General features: G+C 40.7%; 3 protein-coding genes across 4 annotated transcripts in view; all 3 read left to right on the forward strand.

The window, feature by feature from the left end:
• Nucleotides 1–5,188, forward strand: part of LOC145449566 (guanine nucleotide exchange factor subunit RIC1-like) — a 243,314-nt gene extending 238,126 nt beyond the window's left edge. Inside the window, exons 23-28 of one of the 2 annotated variants that reach the window (XM_080327958.1) lie at nucleotides 639–748; nucleotides 1,026–1,132; nucleotides 1,988–2,234; nucleotides 2,612–2,809; nucleotides 3,365–3,479; nucleotides 4,838–5,188. In XM_080327958.1, the coding sequence (XP_080184084.1) occupies nucleotides 639–748; nucleotides 1,026–1,132; nucleotides 1,988–2,234; nucleotides 2,612–2,809; nucleotides 3,365–3,479; nucleotides 4,838–5,098 (1,038 nt within the window). In that variant the 3' untranslated portion in view covers nucleotides 5,099–5,188. The remainder of the gene's footprint in view (nucleotides 1–638; nucleotides 749–1,025; nucleotides 1,133–1,987; nucleotides 2,235–2,611; nucleotides 2,810–3,364; nucleotides 3,480–4,837) is intronic. The other variant, XM_080327959.1, reaches the window with a different exon arrangement.
• Nucleotides 5,189–7,966: 2,778 nt separating this feature from the next.
• LOC145449571 (intelectin-like) lies at nucleotides 7,967–11,868 on the forward strand. Its single transcript, XM_080327964.1, has 6 exons — nucleotides 7,967–8,123; nucleotides 8,188–8,451; nucleotides 8,888–8,994; nucleotides 9,097–9,401; nucleotides 10,344–10,566; nucleotides 11,243–11,868. The coding sequence occupies exons 1-6, from the start codon at nucleotides 8,117–8,119 to the stop codon at nucleotides 11,456–11,458; spliced, it is 1,122 nt and encodes a 373-aa protein (XP_080184090.1). The 5' UTR covers nucleotides 7,967–8,116; the 3' UTR covers nucleotides 11,459–11,868.
• Nucleotides 11,869–19,459: 7,591 nt separating this feature from the next.
• On the forward strand, nucleotides 19,460–23,899 carry LOC145449573 (intelectin-like). Its single transcript, XM_080327966.1, has 6 exons — nucleotides 19,460–19,608; nucleotides 19,671–19,894; nucleotides 20,322–20,626; nucleotides 22,623–22,845; nucleotides 23,279–23,494; nucleotides 23,558–23,899. Exons 1-5 carry the CDS (start codon nucleotides 19,572–19,574, stop codon nucleotides 23,492–23,494), a joined length of 1,005 nt encoding a protein of 334 aa, XP_080184092.1. The 5' UTR covers nucleotides 19,460–19,571; the 3' UTR covers nucleotides 23,558–23,899.
• Nucleotides 23,900–23,984: the final 85 nt, after the last annotated feature.

A 23,984-nucleotide genomic window follows, 5' to 3' on the forward strand; every position in this document is an offset into this window, starting at 1 on the left:
GCTAGACAATGTAAACATACACTATTTGGTTTCAGTTTTAGCCACTGCTCTCATCAACTCTTACCAAATAAGCCTCATTTACGAGGTTTAAACAATAGAGTGTAAAGACATACAAAAAACTACATTGTCCAAAGTTACCCAACATGCCAGGGTAACTTGGGACACGGATAATTTCAAAAAATAAGGTACTTATTTATGACCATGAAGATTTTGGATTAGTTAATTCTACTCTTTGCTCCATGACTCATGAAAAACACAAAACTTGCCTCCCCTACACCCTAGCATTTCCAAGATACAAAGTGGAATTGTTGAAAATTGTCCAAAGTTACCCCGGTTTACGGTATTCATGTACTGCGAATGTAGGGTGCGTACTATACACGGGTACAGCCTTATTACCAGAATATACACATCATTTTAAGGGTGCGTATTATACACGGGGGCACACTATATTCGGAAAATTACGGTGATATAAGGACTAGGCCTATCATTCATTCTTTTTAATCACTTACTTGCGCGAGAGTGGAAGTTTGTGACGTTACTTTTAATTCTATCACTGCTTTGACCAAAACTAATCTGCTGATACTGAACTTTTATCGTTTGCATATGCCGTCACATCAATTCCCGCCTTTTTGTTTCAGGCAAGGCAGTTACTGAGCGAAAAGAACTTGCTTCAGCTGGCGACGTTTTCCGCGTATCTGGAGTTTGATTTGTTGCCATGGTTACAAAAAGAAAGAACCCGAGCCGCAAAGTATTCGTTTGTAGAGAGCTCGACCGATATCGGATATTCAGCCGATACCCATAAGCCTTCATCGATAACGCTGATATATTCGGCCAATATTCAAAAGATATGGGGCCTGGCTTGAGGGCATTTCCAAGACTTTACAGCATTGATTAGATACCGATACCGATATGTCTTTCGTGGCGTAATATCGACTCGATGTTATTGGCAAACCGATAATCGGCTGGGCTCCAATCATTACTTCTTAGTTGTGCGGCATTTCTCATGCGCGTTTTTCTTTGCACAGAGTGACAGAAGCCGGCGAATGCTTGAAGGCAGTTCACGCGTCTTTCGACTGGCCGTATCCGTCTGTTGTCAAAATGGACAAGGCAGATCACAACCCTTTGAAACCGGGCACGTATTTTTACGGAAATATTATACGCAGTGCTGGGCAAAATCGAGTGCCTGATTGATTTCATTCTGAATACAAGTGCTAGGCCACAAGAAAACCATAGCAGTTCTACATCACGTTAAAGATAAATTTGTAATTTTTCAACCATACCTATTTCATTGCACTTTGTGACAATACCGTGGTTGGATCATGACTTTACGGATATGTCATTTCCACTAACGTCTGTGGCTTTGTCCTGCATTCTTCCTATGCTACGATTATATCATTCTTGTTTTCAATGGTTTCACAGTGGAAAATATTGAATGATCGTACCCAGTTCTAAATAGACAGGTTTTATTGGGTCGGCATATCTGGAGAATCTCCTGTACCGCTAATGCAATACCATTGTAAAATTGAGTTGATAATAGAAAGACATTGATATCCGCTGTGGATTTTGTCATCCAGCTGTGTGGTTCAAGGTAGAGCTGGACAACTAGGACATTTTTAGGCTTTCCAAATTACGCTTGAATTGAAATTATCACCGCAGTAGGTTAGAATAGTATGACTCTGAAAAAAACTTGGAAATAGAATTCGGTTGAAAAGAAATACATCAGAATGATCAAATATCATGTCATTTCGTGTCAAATCAGAGTAGAATCTCGTAAGCAGGAGAATGGAAAATGTCTGTACACCAGACTTGGCTTGTTTCACCCTCTACAGTTCTGTAGCATTTCAAAGAAAATCAGAAATTAGATTAGAATTAAAGTTGAATCATGGACACTTCACAAATTAGATTAGATTTAGATTTCCAGCATTTCTAACTAGACAATTAGAATGAATTGGTTGTACAAATCTGCTTTAACATGTTTCATTTTCAGGACATCGTCGGTCCAGCACTTTATCGAAGGCCCAGTCCATGGACACCCTGTCGACCAACAGCGGGTCTGTGACCGATCTCATGTCTGCCGTCAACTTTCTGGACACCGGTACGCGTCATTCCAACGACAATTTCGAGATGTCCGACACAAGCTCGCTCAACGAAGAGAATTATGTTTTCGACGGCGTGAGTGACATGTACAAGGTGGACCGGTCCGGGGAGTTGCCTGAAACCAGCGAGAAAATAACGTGAGATTTGTTCCACTTGACTCAATTTGTGTATTGAGACAATTCTTGAGACCAATCAGTCTAGAAATTGTCAGTAATTTTAATTGTGATCAAATATGCGAAACTCGAGTATTTTCTCGTAGTTAAAGTCTGCCTTTCATTGCACAGTTGGACGACAAAATCTACAACTGATTCTCGTGTGTTTTTGTGAAAGGAAAAGGGAAGGGAATTGAAATGGTCGATTCGAGACATTTTCTAAGATTAAATAAATGACTCAAGTCGAAGATTCATTTTGACTCGAGTCATTACAGACTTTGTGACTAAATTTACAAAAAGCCCTTCAAACTTGGATGTAGATCCTGTCAACATAGCTACCCTTTGCTCTTGTGTTTGTGCAGGTACGTTTTTGACGTATTTTTGAAAGCTCTCTGCCTGGAATGGGCTCTGGTGCTGGCGGTCTCCCTCCACGACTTTGAAAAACTGGGCCGGGTCTTGGCGGTGATGAAGAACGAAAAGTCGGAGGAACTGAAATTGGAGACGCTGCAGCGGATGAGAGACTGCGTCATACAGCTCAAGAAGTTTGCAAAGACGGAATGGTGCGTGTTGTGTTGAGAGTTTGGGCTCGTTTTTGTGACCCCTTGGCTGGCGCAATGATTCTGGTCGAGTTCTGAGAGATGATTTGTTCGAATACTGAAATAATACCCCTTTGTCCGCTACAAGTTAATTAATCAACAAGAGTTATAGTTTTGATACTGTTTTCCACTGTGGAATGGATCTTTCGGTATTTTTGTGACCATACCTGTTTTATCGCACTTTCAGACAATGCTGTAGCTTAATCACGACTTCACAGATTTGTCATTTTTGAACTAACATTCATAGCTTTGTGCTACATGTTACGCATGCTGTGATGCGACTAATAGAGGTTCACAGTCTTCCACAGTGGATAATAGTATCTAACTATAGTAACTAATTTTCGTTCATAAATTAATTTTATTAGATTTAACACTCGATTCAGATTTGAGTGCTCCAATCGTTGTGTGTGTAAAGTAAAGTATTTCAAACACCTATTTTGGGGGAAATTTGCCGTTTTTAATTTAGTGTTCGACCTACTTTTTTGGAAGAAAGGTTCAACAGCGTTTGTTTCTGTTCAGTGCCGCGTACGAAACCGTCCTCGTTTCGATGCACGACCAGTTTGTGCTGCTCGACGAAATTGTCAATGAGAGGGAGGTAGAGTACGCGGAACATCAAGCCGTATTCGCTCAACAGGTGACTGTCTACATTCGCGTCATTTGTCTTGCCTTGCAAATGGAAATTCTAATTTCTGAAAACGAGTTTGGTCGTTATCTTGTAGTTGTGTTGTGTCTTGTAGTCGCATGTTAGTAATTACTTGATTAACACGAATTTCAGTGTTCATTTTAAATTCAGAGTAACTAAAATTTAACACCAATGACTGGGGAATCAATATTCATAAATATTTGCATCTGAATACTGCAATCTGGGCGAATCTGCCAAGAATTTTTTGTTTTCCCCAATTCTTGATTCTGAGTAGGCCGTTGATTAGTCATCATTGATGCCCTCATGGCATGCGTGCCATTTTGTTAGTAGCTTGTTCGAATGTTCGTGATTATTGTATTTCTGTGCATGGAAGAAATTGGAAAATAGATTGTTTTCCGCATTTGGTAGTTGTAGTTCGATCGGTGGTCCTGAATAAAAATGAGCTGATGACCGAAATTAACCTTCCGTTAATCTCGTCTTGCAATTGAAATCAGAAGTGGTCTAAATGTTCATCGTTAGTTCTCGAGTAAAAATGAAGAAAATTCATAAATTTCCACCCAAGTATGACTACTTCAAGTGGAAGTAGAAACTGAACCTCTGAAAAGTATGTAAGTAGTAGCAAAAAGTTGCGTCGACCGAGGGCTCGCAAACTTTCAGTGGTTAAATCAGGAGTGGTGACACAAGTGTAAGAACTGAGTACTCTTCCATGAAAATCAAAAATTAGATTTTAATCTGTGGTAATTGTCATTAACTGGTGGAGAATCGAAAAGAGCATTGTATGTCAATAATCAACTAGCAGCTGACGATGACCTCTCAAGAGTGCCAGCCGAAAATATTCGGGTATGTTTCAATATCACTGTACTATTCCAATCTAATTTTATATATTTATCAATTGTATACTGAACTTTTGTACCTCTAAGAGTAGAATTGGAAAGTTCAAATATACGCCCACAAAGACTATAATGCCATTTCTGCATCACATTAATGATAATTTGGTGTCTGTCGACCATACCTATTTCATTGCACTTTGTGACATATGGGCCGGTCGCGACTTCATTAGATATGTTATTTTCAGTAACGTGGGCAGCTCAACGATGTGGTCGAGGTTTACAGCCTTACACAGTGGAAAATTGTATCGAAACTATCATTTTCATTAATAATGAATAACTCTTAGTGACAAGGAGCTTATCATTTCAGCACTCGATAAAATCATTTCACACTGCTCAACTCTAATCCTTGGAAATTGTACTCGATTTAGATTATTTTTCTCGGCCTTAGTCGTTTTGCATGTGCCTTGCTTTTCTCAATTTTTCGTTTCTCGTAAAATCCGACTAATTCCGTCTCGTAAGGCTCGACTGTCGTCATCAGAAAGTTGCGGAAAAGTGATTCGCTCGCGACACACTTCCAAAGAGGAAACCAACAAGATACCCGACATCGACACCAAAGCGGAAACCAATTCGAGCCAAATCTTTCCAGAGGATGATACACAAAAGGTGTCTGCAGCCACGGAAGTGGAATGTAATGAGCTTGGAACGAGTACGAACGCGGAATCTGTTAGCGAGGGAGATTCGGGCGAAGACACGGAGGAAGGCGGGTGTCTGATTGCGTGATCACCACTGTTGCAATGCCAAAAAACGGAAGATATTTTATCGTGATTTGTTTTCCTTTTATAAAAAAGCAATAATAGAATATTTGTGGCATGTCGCTGCCGTTTGTGTGTGCACCAGGGTCGTAGCCAAGTAATAAGGTTCTGATTCACAAGTCAGCGTTACTTCATAGTTTAGCTCTAATCAATTTGAGTCATTTTTAATGTACCATCGACTCGAGTTCAAGTCAGGGAGCAACAGCACGAGACCGAGTCATAATATTTACTGTTCATTATTGAGTTCCACTCACTCCTTTGAAACTCTTGTGTGATATCAGATGAGTCATGTTCATAATATACTTTTTTTCTCATTCTTAACATGTTTATTCAAGACGATAAATGGCAGGTTCTGGGCTTCCTGACTGGGAGATATCAAATGGTCTCGATATCCAACACTTTGTCCTCCCCCACCTTGTTACCTGTGGTGTTCCGCAAGGCTCTGTTCTAGGAGGCTTACCATATTTTGGAAATGTAAAAAGAGGACACTTTTACAGAAATCTGTGACTTGCAAAATCGGAGAAGAATTCTCAGAAACTGGTGAATTTTCCCACTTTGTGATCGGTTGACTAAAAAAAAGTTCATCTCTCCCCGCTCAGAGCTCAAAATACCGTTTTCTCTCCGCATTGCTAGGTGGATGACTAAAAAAAATAGGTCATTATTCCGCTCAGAGCTAAAATCACCGTTTTTCACTCCAAAATACCCGCCGGAGCGGCACTTCTGTGCTAATTTACGGCATATCACTCGCAATTTGCTCTAAATCTGACATAAATTTTCAAAAAAGAGCACAAAATCTCAAAAAAGGGGACAAAAGGGCGTCCTCCGAGGACACTTTCAAAAAAGAGGACAAATCCTATTAAAAGAGGACGTATGGTAACCCTACTGTTCTTGGACCTGTCGTTTTTACTTTATATGTCAATGATATCTTTGAAACCTCATCATTGAATACCACACTCTTCGCTGACGATACTCTTCTCCTATCTCACGCACCTACTACCGCAAGCTTGAATGCCGTCACCCGTGATCAAATGCCCAAAGTGCATTAGTGGACTTCCCATAATAGCCTTCGGGTTAACGCTGCGAAATCCCAATTATTGGTCGTGAACTCCTGCGACAACCTAACCGCTGACATCGCTGGCCAACCAATTTCCAACACTAAAAATGCCAAATACCTTGGTGTTTTACTGGATTCAGACATGTCCTGGAAGAGTCACATACAATCACTCAAACCACAACTATCGAAGATATGTGGTCTATTTCGCCGCCTTAGCTATTCACTCTGCCAGTCAGCGTGTTGTTGATACTCTTCAACACTCTATTCCTATCAAAGTTACAATACGGAATTCTTTGTCGGGGTCCTGCCGGCAGGAATACAATTGACCCACTGCAAAAACTTCAACATCGGATCATCCGTATCGTTGCCAAAGCCCCACGGGGGCCTGGATATGCAACTGATAAATCGCTTCTCAAAAGATTTAGTGTTCTAAACTTAGAGGATACGAGGAAGCTAGAAATCGCTAAGTTTATGTATCAGTTACATTGCGGTGAATGTCCCTCAAATTTCAACGACTACTTCACCTCGGAGACAAAAGCGCACAAGTAGGCCTACAGCACACGCGCGTCAACGAAGAACAATGTTTTTGAAACGATGAAAATATTAATAAACCCGATTGATTGATACTTGCGCCAATTATGTGGTTACGTTTTTCGATACCTTCCTCTTCTGCTCGAACTCTTTCGGGGCGAAGCAGCCTGATTTTACTGTTGAAAAAGTGGAAAGTAGTTTGGCGATGAGTTTTCATCGCAGTTTTGTTTGTAAAATTGTTGTTAAAATATCTATATAGGATGATTGGAGGTACTCGGGGTTGTAACCAAGTCACTAGTCAATCTCACTTTTATAGTTTTGACTCGAGTCAATTTCAATTCACCACTGAGTCGAGTCCGAGTCATAGTGTTTAACCTGAGTCCAAGTCATTGTATTGACTGTTCAGTTCCGAGTTAATGTCATGTGAAATCCGCTTTTTACATCTCTGCTCGGTGATATCGAATGCTTCGCATACATGATATAGTTATTTCCTCACTTTTAACAGTTTCTGGTAGCATTTTCAAGTACCAGCGATAAAGGAAATATTAATTACACTGAAATACCTGTCTTGGGAGACCCAACCTCGAGTCATATGACTTGGTCCGAGTCATGCGCAATAACTCGAGTACAAGTCGAGTCGATACAAAAATTCGAGTTATATTTCCGTTTTAAGAAAATGTCGAGTCATTTTTCAGTTTTAATAAAATGACTCGTGTCACCAAAAATCGTGACCCTGCTGGGTACTTGTAGTGTCATTATTCGTCTTTATTTTGTTTGGTAACCGCAGTCATCCCAAGTTGATTTCAGAAAGAATTGTAATAGCCTACATATAAAGGCAAGATTAGAATCATTCGTTTAACGAGGTTATACGTTTTCCATTATTTTAAAAAAAACACCTACGAGGTTTATAGGTGTACAGAATTTGCATGAAAATTAAAATAAATAGGATATTACTGATATAAATTATGCTTTGTAACTGATGCGTTGTTGCATAGCTTTCTTTGAGACACTGAGACCTCATGAAGTTCACCCGACAGGGCCGTAATTCCTCAACTATACATCAAATAAGTTTAAGATAGGCCTGTGCTTTTAACAGGGTGTGTTTTGTTGCGATGATCTTGTTTTTCAGAGATCTAATCGTTAAAGATTAATAGGATCCCGTGTTTCGTGATGCTCAAAACATCAAGATATTCCCAAAAACGTGCGTCAGACCAGTCCGGTAAACATATTAGTGCACATGTACGTACATGTACGTAGTTTCGATAATTGAAATGGAACAGACAGCCTTTTTCTGCGTGTAGACGGAGGACTATAAGAGCTACAGCCCTGGGTTATGTTTACATGTACGGAATCATCGCGAGACCGTGAGTCGTGCTACCACCAGTCGATTTGTTCAGCAAGATGAACTGTGAGTGCCGGCTATATAGAAATAACACCGCTGATATCGAGATCGCCCGATTGTGTATATTTAGGTTTTCTACCACTGGCTTTGTTATCAGTGTGCGCCTCGGTAGCGTCACAAGCTCGAAGCGATTCGGTTTGTGGAAGATTACTGAATTCGTACGAGTCTTTATGTTCCACTGAAGATAACACGGCGCTGTCTTCGGTCATCTCGCAAGGCCCGTCGGGTAAACGCGGGGCTCCCGGCCAAAAAGGAGAACCCGGCAGGACTGGGTCGCCAGCTGAGATCGATTACGAACGTGTGCGACAAATCATAAGGCGAACCATGGAAGAAGGTCTGAAACGCATTTTGATATTCCGCCTTTAAGTCATTTAATATACCAGCATAGCGTTGTATAGCTTACAAGGTATTTCCAACTGTAACCTATTTCACGTATTCGTGTGATCAATGATCACGTATCAAGCATCTTCATAACACAATCCTTTCAGATCTGTATAATAATTATATATTTTCAAATACCTATTTCATCTTTATTGCAAATACAATCGATTTTGCCTCGCTGTTATTCTTACGGCGGCCAGAGAAATTAGGAATCGAATGAAAACAGAGAGGCTACATCAATCAAACCTGCCTCGGGCACTAGACCGGGGAGGATTTTAGAGGCTACTTGCCCGCTTCAACATCATTATGTCGTGTTTTTGTATCTCATTATACATTGTGAGTCTTGACAGGATGAAACTATGAAAACCTATGATTGTTTGATACTTCAGATAACGCGAATCTGGGCACAATTACGCATCCCGCTTCTAGTTGCAAACATATTAAGCGCCGTGATGCAAATTCACAGAACGGTCTCTACTTCCTGCAGGATCTTGAGGTGAGTCTGGCTGTGTGTCTGGCCGAACCTCGTAGAGCTATACCCTGCTATACCGTAGTCATACTATGTCCCGGTATACAACGAACGATTTCAATGATTCAGGGCAACGTATTCAGGACATACTGCGACATGAGCACTGCAGGCGGAGGTTGGAGTCTAGTCGCGTCCGTTCACGAAAATAACATGAAAGGAAGATGCACGGCAGGCGACAGATGGTCATCCGAACAAGGTTACAGCACGACACGTCTGCACGGCGACGGCTTCTGGGAGAACAGGGCGACGTACGGACAAGCCTCGTCCGCGAGTAGCGATGATTACAAGAATTCTGGCTATTACGCAATGAACGCAACTGACATCATGGTCTGGCAAGTGCCAAACGACACCCCGATGAATGATTTTGAAAGCAGGCATGTACCCAGATGTGGTTGGAGTATTCAGCATTGCTATACTCATGTAGCAGCAGTAGAAGTATTGCCATGAATTTTTACTCGATTGAGGGTATCGAGTGGGGTAAAACGCCCACGTGAGGTAATGACTCACCATCAATATGACAGAACAAAGCGAGCGTTGAATGCGAAACTTTGATTTCCACGCCCGTATGATGATTTGCAACGTTTTATGAGAATCTAACTAATAGAGAACTAATACAGTCCCCTCACGACCTTATGAAATGTCATATTTAACGGATACTACGCAGAGTTTTCCGGTCTTTATGATTTCAGTAGGCTACTCGTAGTTGGATTTAAGCCACAGTCATAGCCTACTACATATGTCTTTTCAAAAGTATTTACACAATTATGGCATAATTATACAACGTTTGAAAAGAAAACATTTTTTGTTTCAAATAGGCATTTTTTAAAAACACTATCTAAAATATCTTTTGAACAAAATGATTTAAAACATCATTTGCTTTAAATGCAACCTTATAACTACCATGCACCACTAATCGTAGATTTTACAAATATTTTTACCGCAGCTGCCGGACTGAATTAATATTTTCGCACCATGTACGTCACTAAAAGTTGGTACGAAAGTTGATATTAGGACCTGGCGATCCAAACACTAGTTCTTGAATAAAACTCCGCAACTTAATTGGTCGAAATGAGCTTTATAATGTCCAACTTGACAGCGAAACGAGGGGAAGGTGTTGTCTTCTTGATGAGATAGGCCTACTTCATGGCTTAATGCTATATAGGAGCTTCGAAGCAAGAAGTTGTGCCGAACTGGTCTGGAATTGCTAGAAATCTTCAGCAGCAACCGAGTTATTGATAAACCGGTACTAGAGCATTCCAGAAAAGCAAAGTTACTTCGTTTCCTGCACCAATGTATGAGTTTTCTTCTCCATTCAGTGCATTGCTGAAATACCACACGGACAACGGATTTTTAAGCACGTACGGTTGGAATCTGGCGTCTCTGTTCTCTGTTCATTACAATTTGAAGGCGAAGCAATATCGCAAATATTTGGACAATGGTCCCGCCATCCCTATAACATGGGACCGCGGAAGTAACGAGGAATTGTTGAGACTCTACGAAGCTAACACCCGGGGGGAGATGCTCCCTGGTTTCGTACAGGTAGAGTTTCACGTTGCTAACTATATGTTAACGTGACAAATCGAAACCTTATCCTAATACCATTAAGTTAATTGGTCAGTGTGCCAATGATGATCCACTTCAATGAATTGAGTTTTACGTATTTTTTGTTACATTTTTGTAAAGCAAAAACATCAACATAATACACCAATTTATCGATATGACGCGTACAAAGTGCCTTTCCAAAGGATCTTGATACGTGCATGGTATTTCATATCCGGCTGTAGTTAATTTGTTTGATTATGGTACAATTCCGACCGATATAACACAGCCAACACTCGTGATTTCAAGTCATTGCCTTCATACCTTCATGTTAATTGGTCAGTGTGCCAATCATGAATCACATCCATGAATTGAGTTATGGGTATTTTTGTTACGTTTTTTTGTAAAGCAAAGGCATGTCGATACGACTCGTACGAAGTACCTTTCCAAAATATCTTGCTACTGTGGTATTTTATTTTATTTTATATCCGGCTGTAGTTAATTTGTTTGATTATTGTACAATACCGACCGATATATCATCGCCAGCTCAATCGATCTCGTGATTTCAAGTCATTGCCTTCACACTATGCACATTGCACAACGTAGATATCAATCAATGTCAGGATACAGCTTTCGAATGTTTTTGTCACTCGATTGTAAATATGTCTTTTTTTAGTTTCGCGTTATCAACCACGAATTAGGAGCGTTTGCCTTTTGTCCTGGAGTGAAGATCAAGTCGGGCAAAGCGAACGTGGAACATCCCTGCATCGGGAGCACGAGTTTTGCTGGAGCGGCTAACTATTGCGGAGATTTCGCTGCGAGGGACTATGGTCGAGGATGGGGTCTGAGCAGTGTGCTGACCGAGTCCGTCGTCATGATATTTTATAGATAGGCTAAATATCTGTGGAACTGCCTGGGGAAGTATTCCTGTGCGATGCATACTGGCAATCACTGAGCGTTTACAATTAACATCCGTTAAATGGGTGCATGCATCTAGGGCGGCTGCATTTGAATCGGATCGAGCTTTTAAAATACTTCATTTCAACAATGTTTAAACATTGTTTTGTTTTAAGCAAATGCCATTTCAAAAAAGGGGTTTGTAGTCATACGTTGTTTAATGATGTCATAAATTTGTTAATAGCTTGGTAAAAGCATGTAGTATATAAGTGTCTGTTGTGGAATTACTTTGCGTTTGCCAATGATGACTCCTGCTCGTTGATTGTTTCCCCGTGTTCCTTCCTTCGTTAGTAATGCATGTGTCGGATTTGGTCTTGAATAAACGTGGTCGTAACTTGTGCTGCATCGGCTTAGTCTTCTTCAGTATAGGATCAAGAAATAGTTTGGAGCAGTGGTTCCCAACGTGGGCGATATCGCCCCCCAGGGGGCGAAAATAGCGAAGGGGGCGATAGAGGGGCGATGGTGCGTTAAAATGGCTTAATTGGAGCCAATTCGGAGAAATGACCTTTTTTTTAGTCAATCCACGAAAATTTAGCTGAAAAAGTGTAAAAATTCAACATCGAGCCGAAAAGTTGACCTTTTTTTAGTCAACCAACCGGCCATTACAGTTTGTATGCTCGTTATCCGGTTCACAATATTTGGTGGGCGAAGGTCGGTGTGGAGCTTGAAAAGGGGGCGATGAGCCGAAAAAGGTTGGGCCACGGGTTTAGAGGAACACAACAGTGTCGAATGTGTCTATAAGTTGGACTGCTCAGGGTACCGCGAGAGAATGTGGTAAACAAGGTCAGCGCATAAATAAATAAGGAATCCACATTTTGAGTTTGGCATAATCGGTGGTTATTATATTTTCACCCGCTCAAGACACATAATGTACAGATAGGAGGATGTCGAAGCGACCAAGCTTACGATCTCTCAATCTGGCATCACCTTCAGCCCAATACCAGTATTCGATCATGTATTTTTTGTCGGCTTCATCAATGTTTTCTTTCTCTTTCTTGGATTGGTCCTTGATCCGGTATATCCCTCAGCGTTTTATTGTAAAGACGATACGACCATAGCGACGTAGGGGGGGGGGGGAGTAGTGTCAGATAAACCTTCGACGCTGTGGAACTTGATACGGCCAGGAACCAAACCGGGGCCTCCGCCGTCGATTATGGTGGTGCGCTGGCTCTTCCACATATAGTAGCATTACGTCTGGCAATTGGTCCGTGATATTGAGGTTTGGCAAAAGATTTTGACCTTTAGTCAACCCCATCGGAACCGGGGGCTGAACAGTGACATGATGAAAGTTGATGACCTTTTCCCGTTTCATTTTTCAATCATTATCTTGCCAAATCTTCGACATCTTGGTCATTTTCCAACTTACAGATATTGCTCATTATTATTCCTGCACGGCCCAATTTCGCTACAGACTTTTTGTACGACACCGCTTATGCAGATCGGATAGCGAGGAGGAGCCTCATCCAAACCCACAGGACTACCAACCCCCACAAAAATATGCTTACGCTAACGCCGACCCTAAGGACCCTAACCCCCAACCCTAACATTATTGATACTGGACCCATTCTGCATGTAGCGACCGAACTTATTTTGCAGGTGTCTGACCTTATGTTGCACGTACATTGTACAGTCCTTATCGTGCAAGCCGGAACTGCTCATATTGAAACATTTTCAGAATTAGGATCTAGATAAGGAATTTCAATGTTGATATGGAAATTGGGAATTTGGAAGTACTAAAGGAAAAACAATTTATTTACTAAAAACCAGAGATGGTCAAAGTAGTCAAGAAAGCTACTCAAGTAGAAGTAGAAGTAGCGACGCAAAATCTACTCAAGTACGAGTAGAAGTACTTTTTCCATGAGTAACCTAAAACTACTTGAAGTAGAAATAGAATTTGCTGGCTTTAAATCTACTCAAGTAAGTAAGTAGTTTTGAAAATGGTGATAATATGTTCCCATGGACTTTCAAAGGCTGTAAATTGAGCTGCGTGCGGAAGGTGCAGAGAGCTTCTTGTACAATGCATAATGATGCATCCTAGAAGGTATAAATTTCCAACAGCATGAGCTTTCGACCGCATCATGAGATGCAAATGATATTAGTGATATGGAAATGAGATACTAATCTTTTGTTTCTCGAACATTCCGTTTTAAAAAATGTCATGGCTTGTTCCCTCACGCATATTACGGCCATTAGTTTAGTTGAAGAGCAATACGGAGAAGTTGTATGAATACGATGTTAACACTTACTGCGATTCGTATACGATGATAAAAAAATATGGCGTAACGTAAAAATGCCGTATAGTGTAATTGTATATAAGGAAAGTAGACGGCGATGCTACACTTGCTTTTAAACTTAAACATGTATGTCCTCCAGACAAGAAAATGAAACCAATTAGGAACTCTAAGTAATTATACTTCGAATTGAACGAGAACTACCAATACTACATCAGAAAAGCGGAAAATGTATTCTATTTGTTTTGTCGAGACAATTTTAACGGTGGTCTGCTAAAACAGATCTAACGCTTAAAGAGTCAGAGCCCACTTTTCCACATTAGGACACGCCATGGGCAGCTAGATTACAATATGATAGGTAAATGCTAGATTGCGAAACGGTTGTTTCAAACGTTATGATGGGCCATATTTACTGTGACGAAATATGTCATATGGGCGACAATGCGGTGCAATGCAATCTGCAACCTAAATAATATTCACTTCCGTGAAAACATATGTTGTAAGTCTATTTCTACTTGATGTGAAGCGCGACGGAAATTCTGGGTTTGGCTAAAATTGAAAGCTAAAACTCCGTGAAAACTGCCCGAGAATTCCCCAGTTTCTCTTTCTAATTGGAGGGTTACACTACTTCTACTTGACAAACTGAAAATAGCGAGAAGTAAGTAAGTAGATCACAAAATATTACGAAGTAGAAGTAGCGAAGATTATATCTACTTGAGTAAGTACCAGAAGCAGAGGAAAACAACTTGAGTACTTTGAAAAAGTAGAAGTACTTCGTTACTGACCACCTCTGTCAGACACCCACCCACGCGAAGTAAATAGGAGACATGCACACTGAATGATAAGTAAAAAAAAGATCGTATAGAAAAAGCAAGCGACAAAATGGAGTGGTATGTCACGAAAGGCGAGATCGATAGGTCAAGTCGTGGTCAGATAATCTTGAGGGCAGACTAGTATTTATTTAGTAGAAGTTGGTTGTATTTTGACTTGAATGTTGACATGCTCGTCGATTGTCGGATGGCCAGATTAGTTGTGATATCTGAGATCTGGAGATGGTGCGTAACGAAGTAACTTTTTTGGGGTAGGCTATACTCTAGTCTAGACAGAGGTGGTCAGTAACGAAGTACTTCTAATTTTTCGAAGTACTCAAGTAGTTTTCCCCTACTTCTGGTACTTACTCAAGTAGATCTGAATTTCAATACTTCTACTTCATAATTTTTTGTGATCAACTTACTTACTTTTCGCTATTTTCAGTTTGTCAAGTAGAAGTAGTTTAATCCTCCAATCAGGAAGATAGCTTGAGTAATTTCGGGGCTGTTTTCATGGAGTATGGACATTTAATTTTCATAAAAGTTGAGTTAAGCCTAGAATTTTGGTCGCGCCTCGCGCGCAGTGAATGCGGTGTATCCAGTATGATTTCACGAAAATATCGTTAAATGTAATTTAGGTAGCGGGTGGGCGTGGTTCCGTTCACACCGCATTGTCACCCTTCGCCATATCAAATATTTCATCACAGTACATGTGGTTTATCATAATGTTTGAAACTGATGTCTCGCAATCTAGCATTTACTTTCATATCGTAATCTAGCTGTCAATGGCGTGTCCTAATCTGGAAAAGTGGACTCTGACTTTTCTTTAGTTTTAGAGCTGTTTCAGCATACCAACCTTCGAAACTTTCTGGACTAAAGACAGTAACTACATGTTCCGTTTTTAGATTTAGATTTCACTTGCAATTCCCAGTACCATATATTTTGATTTCTAATTAATATCAGTTTTTTTGTCTGGATAACATACATGTTGAAGTATAAAAGCAAGTGTAGTAATGCCTTCAATTTCCAGAAATAAAGCTTGCAGCAAACAATACGTTCATATTGCCAAATTTTTTCCACTGGAAGCTTTTCGACTTGCTCTCTTCAGCAGTGAACGCCAGTAAATGAGGTTAACCAAGTTCGAAATACATAAAGAATTTTGTCGTTGTGACATAATAATGACAAGTACACAGAGTCGCGAACGGCAGTAATCAGTAGGGATGGTGTGAACATGAGGTTCACGTTCGCGTTCTGTGTGTGAACCTCGGAAATTTAGAGGTTCAGATTCACAACACGTTCTGAACCTTTTTCATATATTACAATTTTCACTTCATTATGACATCTTGCGTTCAAATTTATTGCATTTCTACTGCGGGCTACTCTATTCATGGCGCTGGCAGTATAAAAATCTACAGTAAACAAGCATGCACCTTGACAATCTCAAAAGTTTTACTTGCTTTGTTACAAAAGTTTGCTCGAAATATCCAGCTTAATTACCGTTTGTGACTCTCTGCTGTGAGCTTGACCCGCAATCACACAACATCACGAGCGAAATGCATAGTCAGCAATTATGCTTAGGCTACTCGAACAATCAACGAGATTGATACCGTTTTCTGATGTAAAAAAAATCTAGCAGGTGTTCGGGGTCAATTGACTTCATAGGTTCTCTGTATCATTAAAACCAAATCCCTACGATTGAGGTGTTGGCTACTGCTGTATAACTTGTTAATGGAGTAAAATCGGTAGCAAGCAAAGAAACCCGTTTTACACTCTGCCTATATCAATGTAGCAATACTCAGACGCCGAATACATTGTCCAGTCTGGGCTAGACCGTTAAGGCGTAAGCTTTTATTCCCCGGTAAGTCGTCGTCGAAATTGTTGACTAAGCGACGGAATATATTGATTTTATAGGATTATTATATCCTTTGATTGCCTCAGTTGATACATTTCCCGACGTTTAAAATGCCAATATGGACCTCAGCATTGTGGCATTATGTGGCCCGAGTCGTCGCTAGGTATCGTGTACAGTGTACACGTGTACATTGATATAGGCTATCACTTCACTGAAAGATAGGATTGGAATTAGCAATACGACGTCACGTAACGTCATGAGGTTCACGTTCGCGTTCACACAGAACCTTTCAAAAAGGTTCGCGTTCACATGAACCTGAACGTTCCTGTGGTTCACACCATCCTTAGTAATCAGTGCACGGTTACGGTACAGCAGTCAGCACACGCAAAATCAGCTGTAAAACTATAGATAACTAATCTACGGAGGTTAGTTATCTCTAGTAAAACAGCCGAGTGACAAAACAACACTAATGGAAGATTACCAGCGTGTAGAGATGTTCCTTCTGGCGACACAATATAGCATTTTTACGGTCCACCATATTTTTTATTAACGATTACTAATCGCACAATGTGTTTACACCGTATCCAACACACCATCTCCGTATTGCTCTTCGACTAAACTACAGGCCTTATATAGTATGGGGGAGGGCGCAATACCATGATATTTTCTAAAACGTGCTGTTTGAGTAAACAGAGGATTAGTATCGCATTTCCATATCAATACTATCATTTTCATCCCATGATGTGGACGAATGCTTATCCTCATGATATAGAAAATTGGATACCTGCTGATATGCATCAATATGAATCAAGCTCGTCACCTTTTCGCATAGCTCAATTTGCACCTCTTACAATCAGGGCTTTGGAGCAGCCGTAAATTTAAACTGCTCCAGCTCCAGCTCCGGAGCTTTCTTCTATCATACATTAGCTCCGGCTCCAGCCCCGGAGCCGCATTATTACCACTGCTCCGGGTCCAGCTCCGGCTCTGAAATTATCGAATGGGTCTGTCTATATCAGGGGTGGCCAACCCGCGGCACAAATGTGGCCCGCGAGAGGGTTTTGCGTGGCCCGCGAGGTAATTTCCTATTATATTATCGAAAATGAATTGCTCAGATTGTGAACTTGCAATGCAACGCCAGCCAAAAATTACAATTCTGGCTGCGACACTTGGGATGTTGATGACTAAAATATCAGTTCCGACGCATTGGCAGATCCAGGGTCCAGTCACATTTTCAGTAAATCGTCGTACATTACAATAAACCAAAATAGTAGCGATATTTTTCTTCACGCTTCGCGTGTTTAATTGTCACACGATATCTTGCTTGGTAGCGTGCCCCCTAATAAAAATGAAATAAACGCCTAATTTTCCCGATTGAGTCTAACTGTATTCGCAATTACAGGAGAAAGTCTTTTCGCGTTTGCGCTCGCATGAAGATCGTCGACAGTGAAATGTAGGCACAAAATGATAGTCGCATATTATCGGAGACCTTCGATATCGATGTGGCCAGACGCCGAATAGTCGTGTCCTTGCAAATTGAGCCTAGCGGGCGGTATACAATAGACCCGCAATATACTCAAGTAATAATATTATTGACCTAGTTTATTTAGAAACTTTGAAAATTTTACCCGCTTGGCGCGACTAGTGGACCGCGCACTCGTTCGTCAATTTCATGTGCCCCTTCAGCCGAAAAGGTTGGCCATTCCTGGTCTATATAGATTACTAATCTATTCATAGGTTAGTTATCTATAGTAGTCTGTCAGCCGTCAGTAACATCCGATGTAGCAACGAAGACATATATAGGTGCCGCCGTGCCGGCTTGTGACGTCATAATGTATACTTGTCAATTGTCGACAGCATCATAGTTGCATTTGAACGCACTTTACTCTATGCCATTGCTGTGCACAGCAATAAAATTCAGGTTCAATTATGATAAATCAGCAGATGTGGTTGTTGCATATAATAGCATCTTATGAAATAGGTCGGAGCCGTAGCTACTCCTCAAATAACGGGCTCCAGCTCCAGCTCCGGCTCCGGTTGAATTTTATGTAGAGATCCGGCTCCGGCTCCAGCTCCGGTGAAAATGCACGGCTCCGGGGCTCCGGTTCCGGGCTCCGGCTCCGGCTCCAAAGCCCTGCTTACAATCCACGTCAATGAATTAGGATCGTTTTCACAACTAGCCTACTTACTTGAAACTTGAGTACTTTTAAAGTCAGTCAATTCTACTTCTACTTCAAGTAGTTTTAGTTTGCTTATGGTAGAAGTACTTTTACTTGTACTCTAGTAGATTTTTCGTCGCTACTTCTACTTTTACTTGAGTAGCTTTCTTGACTACTTTGACCACCTCTGACTCTAGATCAAATTGCGTCGCGGGCCAGACTTAAGCGTTCAAATCGCTCGCGGGTCGGACCAGTCAACTGATTCCAAAATGTTGTATCGTGCTCCTGATTTTCATTTGAATACCTTAATAGCATGTATAGATAATACACGGATACACATTTGTTTTCGAAACTGTTGAAAAAGTGAAAAGTAGTTTAGCGATAAGTTTTCATCGCAATTTTGATAGTGCACTTGTCTTAAATATATATATATATATGATGATTGCAGCTATACTTGTAGTGTCATTTTTCGTCGTGTTAACTAGGTTACGTTTTCCGATTTTAAAAATAACCACCTACAAGGTTTATAGGTTTACAAAATTTGTATCAAAATGAAAATAAATATGATATTGACGTAAATTATGCTTTCTAACTGTTTCTGCGTTATTGCGTAGCATTCTTTAGGATTCTGAAACCTCTTGAAGTTATAGCCCGATGGTCGCAATGCCGCAATTCACCCATCAAATAAACTTGTGATATGTTTGTCACAGATTGTGTTTTGTTGCAATTATCTTGTTTTTCTAAGAGCTAATCGCTAAAGATTAATAGGATCCCGTGTTTCGTGATGCTCAAAACGTCAAGGTATTCCCCGAATCGTGCTTCACACCAGCCCGGTAAACACATTAGTGTTCATGTGCCTGATAAAACAACGTAATTTCGATACTGGAAATGGATCACGCAGCCTTTTTTCAACGCATAGACGGCGGACTATATATGTCTAAGTCCCGGGTTTATGTTTTACATGCATAGTCTACCTGGAAACACTGCGAGACCGTGAGCCATGCTGCCACCAGTCAATTTGTTCAAGAAGATGAACTGTGAGTGTAGGCTATAGAAATAACACCGCCGATATCAAAATCGCCCGATTGTTGTATACTAGGTTTTCTACCACTGACTTTGTTATATCTGTGCTCCTCGATAGCGTCCCAAGCGCGAAGCGATACGGTTTGCGAAAGATTACTGAACTCGTACGAGTCCTTATGTTCCACTGAAGATAACACGGCGAGTCTGGGCACAATTACGCATCCCGGTTCTAGCTGCAAAGATATTAAGCGTCGTGATGCTTATTCACAGAACGGCCTCTACTTCCTGCAGGATCTTGAGGTGAGTCTGGCTATGTGTCTGGCTAACATACTTCTAAGCCTTGTAGACATGCCCTGCTATACCGTAGTCATTCTATGCCCTGGTTACAACATACAACGAACGATGCTCACTAATTCTCGTATAATCCCGTATGTCGTTGAATTTGTGTTATCGTGTAGCCGCAATTTATAACCGTGGTCTATAATAGAATTATGTTTTTCTATTCTGTTATGTTCTTACGTGGATATCAATATAGCCTATGTTATTCTGTATCTGCCATATGTCATCTGATTGTTATTACTTCAATTTGCAATTGCTCGTTATTTCGTGTTACCTCATTTCTTCATGTACTAAATGCTCAATGACCGCGGTGAGAAAGACCGTCCGGCGATAAGCGCCAATTTTTTTGATGAATAAACAACAACAACGAACGATTTCGATGATTCAGGGCAACGTATTCAGGACATACTGCGACATGAGCACTGCAGGCGGAGGCTGGAGTCTAGTCGCGTCCGTTCACGAAAATAACATGAAAGGAAGATGCACGGCAGGCGACAGATGGTCATCCGAACAAGGTTACAGCACAACACGCCTGCACGGCGACGGCTTCTGGGAGAACAGAGCGACGCATGGTCAGGCATCGTCCGCGAGTAGCGATGATTTCAAAAATTCAGGCTATTACGCAATGAACGCATCTGACATCATGGTCTGGCAAGTGCCAAACGACACCCCGATGAATGATTTTGAAAGCAGGCATGTACCCCAACATGTGGTAAAGTATTCAGCCTTGCTACTCGTTAGTAACTGCATGAATTTTCACTCGATTAGGGGTAGAATGGGGTAAAACGCCCACGTGAGGTGTAGGTAATGATTAGGGCTGGTCAAAATCGAGTACCTGAGTGATTCGATTCTGAATCACGTAATATGCTTCGAGTCGAGTCGAGTAATCGAGTATCACTCATTATGACGTCATAACATATTACAATACGTAAAAGTGCAAATATGAATCTTTTATGCCACCACAAAGAATATAATGCCTGTTATCCTTCTCATAAATGATACTCTGGTATTTTTCGACCATACCGAATTCATTCCACTTGATGACAATGTTGTTGGATAATCATGATTTCGGAAATGTGCTACGTCCAGTAGCCTTCGTAGCTTTGTACTAGATGTTTCTCATGCTACGATACGGCTAATCAAGGTTTCAACGCTTCAACAGTGAAAATTAGCATCAAAACTATAATTCTCATTGATAAATTAACTTTCAGTGGCGAGAAGCGTATAATTTAGTACTCGAAAAAATCGTCTTTTACTACTCGACTCGAATCATTAAAATTAATACTCGATTCAGATTCGAGTACTCGAATCATTGTGCCCAGCCCTAGTAATGATTAGGGCTGGGCAAAATCGAGTACCTGAGTGATTCGATTCTGAATCACGTAATATGCTTCGAGTCGAGTCGAGTAATCGAGTATCACTCATTATGACGTCATAACATATTACAATACGTAAAAGTGCAAATATGTATCTTTTATGCCACCACAAAGAATATAATGCCTGTTATCCATCTCCTAAATGATACTTTGGTGTTTTCTAGACCATACCGATTTCATACCACTTGGTGAAATTGTTGTGGGTTTATCATGACTTCAGAAATGCGCTAACGTCCAGCAATCTTCGTATAGCGTTGTACTCTATGTTTCGTATGCTACCATAACGCCAATGAAGGTTTCAAGGCTTCAACAGTGAAAATTAGTATCGAAACTATAATTCTCGTTGATAAATTAACTTTCATTAGCGAGAAGCGTATAATTTCAGTCTACCCGAAAAAATCGTCTTTTACCAGTGACTCGAATCATTGAAATTAATACTCGATTCAGATTCGAGTAATCGAATCATTGTGCCCAGCCCTAGTAATGACCCACCATCAATATGACAGAACAAAGCGACGAGCGTTGAATGCGTGACTTTGATCGATTTTCATGTCCGAGTGATGATTTCTAACGTTTTATAACAATTTATGACTTTTACACGTATTCTGACTAATGGAGAACCTTCGCAACCGAGTGATATGTCATATTTAACGGTCGCTACGGAGAGTTTTCCAGTCCTGTTCATGATTTCACTACGCGTACTTGGATTTAAGCCTATTACATATGTTTTTTTCGAGAGTATCTACAGTTCTACACAATTATGACATAAGTAGGCCTATAAGACGTTTAAAAATAAAATAATTTTGTATTTTTCAAAAATGCATTTTTTAAAGAACACTATTTAAAATGTGTTTTGAAAAATATGTTTTAGACGCAATCCTAACTATCACGCACCACTAATCGTAGATTTTATAATTATATTTTTACCGCAGCTGTCACAGTGAATTGATGTTCACGCACCATGTACGCCATCAAAAGTCTGATTCGAAAGTTGATATTAAGACCTGGCGATCCAAACACTAGAAGTTCTTGTACAAAACTACACAACTTAATTGGCCGAAATGAGCTTTAATGTCCAAATTGACAGCGAAACGAGGGAAGGAGTTGTATTCTTGATGAGACAGGCCTACTTGATGGCTTTTAATGCTATTAGAAACTTCGTAGCGAGAAGTTGGGCAGAACTGGTCTGGAATTGCTAGAAATCATCAACAGCAACTGCGCGCAAGTTATTGATTGACCGGTACTAGAGCATTCTAAAAAAGCAAAGTTACCATGTTTCCTGCACCAAAGTGTGAGTTTTCTTCTGCATTCAGCGCATTGCTGAAATACCACACGAACAACGGATTTCTAAGCACGTACGGTGGGAATCTGGCGTCTCTGTTCTCTGTCCATTACAATCTGAGGGCGAAGCAATATCGCCAAACTTCAGACAACGGTCCCGCCATCCCTATAACATGGGACCGCGGAAGTAACGAGGAATTGTTGAGATACTACGAAGCTAACGTCCGGGGGGAGGTGCTTCCTGGTTTCGTACAGGTATAGTAGTTTCAGGGTGCTAACACTGCTAACTATATGTTTTAAATCGCGCCAGTCCAGTAACATGACAAAACGAAAACTTATCGTAATACCTTTATGTTAATTGATCAGTGTGCCAATCATGAATCACATCCATGAATTGAGTTATGCGTTATACGTTTTTTGTAAAGCAAATACATCAACACACCGATATATCGATACGACTCGTACGAAGTACCTTTCCAGAATATCTTGCTACTGTGGTATTTTATATCCGGCTGTACTTAATTTGTTTGATTATTGTACAATGCCGACCGATATAACATCGCCAGCTCAATAGATCTCGTGATTTCAAGTCATTGCCTTCACACTATGCACAACGTAGATATCAATCAATGTCAGGATACAGCTTCCGAATGTTTTTGTCCCTCGGTTGTAAATGTGTCTTTCTTAGTTTCGCGTTATCAACCACGAATTTGGAGCGTTTGCCTTTTGTCCTGGAGTGAAGATCAAGTCGGGCTACGCGAACGTTGAACATCCCTGCATCGGGAGCACGAGTTTTGCTGGAGCGCTCGAGTATTGCGGAGATTTCGCTGCGTGGGACTATGGTCGTGGATGGAGTCAGAGCACTGTGCTGATCGAGTCCGTCGTCATGATATTTTATAGATAGGTAGGCTATACATAGATATATGTGGAAATGGTATCATAACTATAATAATGTTCGTTGATTCAGATTCGAGTACTCGAATTGTGCTGCGCACCGCTACTCAGGACAGAAGAATTCTGATCCAATTTTTACTGAATCAATACTAGTCGATCCTCAAGATTAACGGACCACAATCTGACATATCGACCTTGCCTACCGACGCATGTAGCATTCCTTTTTGTTGCTTCCGTTCATGTTGTCCTTTCTTAAATTCCGTGTGCAACTGTGCATGCCTCGTATTTACATGCTGTAGGTCAAGGTGGGTGTCTGATTAAAAGTCGTTTCGGTACCCGGCTCCTATCTTTTCGCTATATCGCAATCTTGCGGTGTATTGGATTTGATGGAAAATTTAATAAAATGATGATCAAATGTTCCTGGTCAGCGACCGCCAGTGGTCACTACTATTTGTGAGCTAAACTTCGTAACCTGCCTTCCTTATGAATAAACTAGACCG

The sequence above is a fragment of the Botryllus schlosseri genome, chromosome 11, assembly GCF_051294905.1.
Source record: "Botryllus schlosseri isolate E-star chromosome 11, Bs_hap1, whole genome shotgun sequence".
In the NCBI taxonomy this organism is placed as follows: Eukaryota; Metazoa; Chordata; class Ascidiacea; order Stolidobranchia; family Styelidae; genus Botryllus; species Botryllus schlosseri.